Source organism: Mandrillus leucophaeus, unplaced genomic scaffold (assembly GCF_000951045.1).
Source record: "Mandrillus leucophaeus isolate KB7577 unplaced genomic scaffold, Mleu.le_1.0 Scaffold35, whole genome shotgun sequence".
Classification (NCBI taxonomy): Eukaryota; Metazoa; Chordata; class Mammalia; order Primates; family Cercopithecidae; genus Mandrillus; species Mandrillus leucophaeus.
Genome location: NW_012103698.1, coordinates 1,396,530 through 1,401,615, shown reverse-complemented (window position 1 = coordinate 1,401,615; position 5,086 = coordinate 1,396,530). Strand labels below are relative to the sequence as shown.

The 5,086-nt window shown below is 39.4% G+C and overlaps 1 protein-coding gene across 1 annotated transcript in view; it reads left to right on the top strand.

Annotated features, from left to right (window-relative positions):
- Positions 1-5,086, top strand: part of GANC (glucosidase, alpha; neutral C) — a 111,487-nt gene that overhangs the window by 23,143 nt on the left and 83,258 nt on the right. Inside the window, 1 exon segment of the mRNA XM_011989254.1 lies at positions 4,269-4,451. Within this exon segment, the coding sequence (XP_011844644.1) occupies positions 4,269-4,451 (183 nt within the window).

Genomic DNA, 5,086 nt, shown 5'->3' with positions numbered 1-5,086 from the left:
ATGGGTGCAGCACACCAACATGGCACATGTATACATATGTAACAAACCTGCACGTTGTGCACATGTACCCTAGAACTTAAAGTATAATAAAAAAAGTCAGTACATTATAATGAGAAATTAATTCATTTATGATAGAATCATCAAAAGTTTAAAATACATCTATTCACTGAGCCACACTATGTGCCAATATCTTAGTAAACATAATTTTTTAAAATTTTATTCTTTGATAGAGACAGAGTCTTGCTGTGTTGCCCCAGCTGATTTCAAACTCCTGGCCTCAAATGATTCTCCCTCCTCTTCCTCCCAAAGTGTTGGGGTTATCGGCATGAGCCACAATGCCTGCCCTGAATAAGAACTTAAAAGAGACTGTTTCTGAAGTCTTTTGCAGTTTGGCAATTGAATCAATGCATACATATAACCTGGCCACAATATGTTATTTTCTGTTATCCTGAAGAATATACAGCCTTCACAATTTTTACACTTGTGTTCATAAGTAAGTTAATGTGTAATTTTCTCTTTCCATGCTGTCTTTGCCATGATTTAGGGTCCAGGTGATAATTCATTTGGTATGGTAAATATGGTATTAGTTCTGCTTCTGTTCTGACTTCTTTCTGGAGGGCCTTTGGCTACTGTAGTAACTGGAAAGCTAAAAACTACATTTCCTCATTTCCCAGACTCCCTTTTGCTATAGGTTCTGATGTAATTCAGTTTCCACCAGTCAGATGCACTTAAAAAAACCTGGATTTCAGAACTGAGTTCCTCTTTTTGCTTATATGGATTTTGTACCTATAGAGTGACTCTTAAGGCCATTAGTTAAGGCCATGATTTACTCATCTCTGAATTATAGCTAAGGTGGCATGATCCCAGAGCCCAGCAGTTATCATAGTGACTTCTGATAACTCAACTTCCTGATTCTAGCTAAGATAGAAGGTCAATTGGCCATACAGTTACACAGTATTGTTCTAGGGGTCATTCCTGGACATGCAGCCTGGAACCTACTACCTCAACCCTTCCCATGATGTCATAAGCAACAGATTATCCATATGAAGTCATTTATTTTCTGCTTAAAATAGCCAGAGTTGTTTTTGTTTTCTACAATAGAGCCTTGGTTGATATAGCAGTTGCTGTTAGAAATGAATATAAGCAATAGCCCCTCAAGGATGGGAATATGAGATTGACTGGCTGACCTAGCTGGATTTGGAGGCAGTGAGGATGTATTTACCAATAGAGGATGGGATACTATTGTTACAGGCTGAATTGTGTTCCCCCAAAATTTCAGGTGTTGAGCCCTACCCTCTATTACTCAGAATGTGACTGTATTTTGAGATAGGGCCTTTAAAGCAGTAAATAAGTTAAAACGGGGTGATTAGGGTAGGCCCTAATCCGTTAAACCTGGTGTCCTTGTGAGAAGCGGAGATTAGGACACAGACGTAGGCACAGAGGGACAACCACGTGAAGATACAGTGAGAAGGCAGCCACCTGCAAGCCCAGGAAATAGGCCTCACAAGAAACCCAACTTTCGGACACCTTGATCTTGGAATTCTAGCCTCCAGAATTAAGAAAAATAAATTTCTGTTGTTCAAGCTACCCAGTTTGTCATATTTTCTTATGGTAGCCCTGCCAAACTAATACAACTAATAATAGACCACAAAATTCTGTGGCAACGTTACTTAAATGACTACTGGTGGTCAACTAAAATAAAGTGGCCCATTGAAAGCAGACCAAGAGGTAGGGCCATACTGCATCATGATTATCATGCAGAATTCAGAGCTCTAGGGTGGCTTGGCTGCTTCAACTTCACTGAAGAGTTTAAAGAAAGAAAACTGTAGTCTCAGGGCTTTAAATTCTTAGCTCAAGGTATTGTCAGAAGATTGATAATTTTCTGTGACAATCCTAAAAGTCCTCTTATCTGCTGTAGCTGCAGGTACATGTAGCTGAAAATCAGAGGCAGAGTTTGATATTGCAGGCTCTGAATTAGGCCATAAGTTGAATTCATAGCCTCATCAGGTCTGTGAATTTCAGGCATTAACTGGGAAAACCTAGAACTCTTCAAAATTGAATAGCAGGCTGAGTGCAGCAGCTCACACCTATAATCCCAATAGTTTGGGAGGCCAAGGCAGGAGGATTGCTTGAGGTCAAGGGTTGTAAACCAGACTGGACAACAAAGTGAGACTGCGTCTCTACAAAAAATTTAAAAATTAACCAGGCATGGTAGCACACACCTGTAGTCCTAGCTACTCAGGAGGCTGTGGTAGAAGGATCACTTGAGCCCCGTGGTTCAAGGCCGCAGTGAACTATGATCACACCACTGCACTCCAGCCTGGGTGATGGAGCAAGACCCTGTCTCTAAAAAAAAAATCAAGTTTTTAAAAATTGAATAACAATATTTGGGAAGAGTTGGATAATTCTAAATAGTCAAACCTCAAAATTTCACTGGCCCTCCCATTTCAGCGGAAGCAATCCCTTCTATGAAGGCAGGTGAAACTGATCCTGCCTTGCTTGGATACCCTGTATTGACTTCACCTAAAATATACATGCACAGGGATTCCAGTGCTCCTTGTGCCCAACCCCTACCACCCTTCACTGCCTCCAGACCCACCATCAAAGTCAGATCCTGACATGCCCAGAGAGCCAATTACAGACAAACCCAGGGGGAGAAGGCTTGCATGCCTGAAAAATTATAAGACTACATAATGGCAAAAAAAAAAAAAAAAACTGGGAAATATGCATGGAAATGGTTTCCAAGGAATTCCTAGACCAGAAGGAACTTAATTGTAGATCAGGCTAAATTTATTGACACAGGAACACGTACCAGAGAATGCAGATTTGATATCCTAGCTTGGGCAGCTGAGAATGGCTCTGATTGATGGCTTAGTTGTTTAATTATCATCTGAACTCAGCTATGGATTCTTTTGAGTGAAGCTGAGATATCAGGAATTCCTTGGCATGGTATAGAGGAAATGATCCATAGACTTAGACAGATAAAGATGTTGGAGTGGATTTGTTTCATGCAACCAGCTCATCTAGCCCCTCTGGATTCTGTTCCCCACGAGATCCAGAACATACCCCCTTCACTGAGAAACTGATGAGGGAGTACTTGGAAAGCACTGTAGTGAATGTCTTCCTTTTGTGGGCTGGAGATGATGGTGGGAAATGATGCCGTTAAAATGGTCTCCCTGATTTCAGTGGAGATAATGAGACTCCAGGTAGCAGAGGCAGAGTAGAAACATTTAGTTGTCAGAGACAAGGTGAACATAATTCCATTATGTGTGGTAGGGCCCATGTAGTACTCAAAATGGTTTAATGCTTGGGGCAGTAAGCAATTTATGGCGGGGTACATTAGACTGACAAATACGAACCACAGTCCTACTTAATGGAATAATCAAAAGAACTCTGTCTAGGTTCATTGAACAGTGAGAGACAGCCTCTCAGCCTTCTCCAGAGTTAATTTCCAGATCCGAAGCATCTTGCTTGAAGAGGAGACATAGAATCCATGGAGAAGGACTGAAAAGACGTAATAAGAACCTAAACTGTCTCTTTTTACCTTCCTTAAAGAGTCCTGTGAACATTTACTAGGCACACTGTGCACTGGAGAAAGGGAATTATCTAGCTTTGAGGGATTTTAAGTGCTGTGTCTGAGCTTACATAATTCTTGTGGATCTAAAACATCCTAACAGTGTACCTGTGAAATTGGAGGCTGCTGGGAATCAGGCAATAAATAGGTAAATAAAAATTTGACCCAGTTCCATCTCACTGTGGACCCAATCTGTGTTATTTCCTCGGTTTCTGAGTATGTGATTGGAATGAGAAAGAAAAACAATATTTAGATTTTGCACACCAAAATCTAGCAAGTTACTAGGCATTCCAGACCAAGGTAATGATGATGACGATGATGATAGCTAACATTTATTGTTTTTTTTTTAAATGTGTCTGGCACTGTGTCAAGAGCTTTACACATGTGATCTCATTTAATTCTCTGCAGAAATTTTGTTGTTCCTTTTGTTATTTTCACCTTACAGATAAGGAAACCAAAACCTAGAAAGGTTGGATAACTTTGTTATCCAAAGTTATAAAGTATATGTAGAGTTATGCTCAATTTAAGTTCTTTGGCACCAAAGCCAATGCTCTCGTTAACGTTTCTCTATTGCCTTATCTATGGCTATGTCACATGAATAGTGATTTACTAATTAATTACTTGGCAGTACAAATCACATAAGGCCATGTAAACCTATAGCGGCTTGTTTTTCTCTTCCTGCTTTGTTTTCTAGGCTGATTTCATGCTCAGGGGACACAGGGAGTCTGATATTGGCAGATGGAAAAGGAGGCCTGAAGTGCCATATCACAGCAAACCCATTCAAGGTAGACTTGGTGTCTGAAGAAGAGGTTGTGATTAGCATAAATTCCCTGGGCCAATTATACTTTGAGCATTTACAGATTCTTCACAAGCAAAGGTATTCTTATGCATTACTTGACACATAAAGACCTTAACATAACCTGATTAATGAATATCAGTTGCCTAAACAGATAACATATCACCATAGAAAATTGATTTGCCTTATTTATTCTAGTATTGTTTTTGAGAAATTTTATCTTTTCACCTGTGAAGGTGAATACAGGCTTTATGACAAAAATAATTCCCAAACTTTTGTAAATGTTACACTCTTAACATGTCCTGTGTGTGACTGATGGCATTCTCTACCCTACACACCCTTCTATAAAAGCACCCTGTTGACCCGACAAATGTTAATGTGAACTAGCATACCTTCGTAATTTCACTTCACTGCCTTACAATAACACAGATGACCCTAGACTTGAATAGTTGTCCAGGAATTTTCTGAGACCATCTGCTTGATCAAAACTGTTTGTGTGGGCGCTCACATGAATTAGGAGGTGGTGGTAAGGGAAAGATTCTTCTTCCATTCTTACCAATACTGTTTTAAAATCTTATAGTCTATAGTTCTTTCTATTTTTATCACAATAATAAACATATCATATGGTCTGCAGAAAACATTCAACATTCCTTATTCCAACATAGTGATTTTTCTGAGTTTCAACTCATTTGTATTTTAAAATTTTGATATTAAAA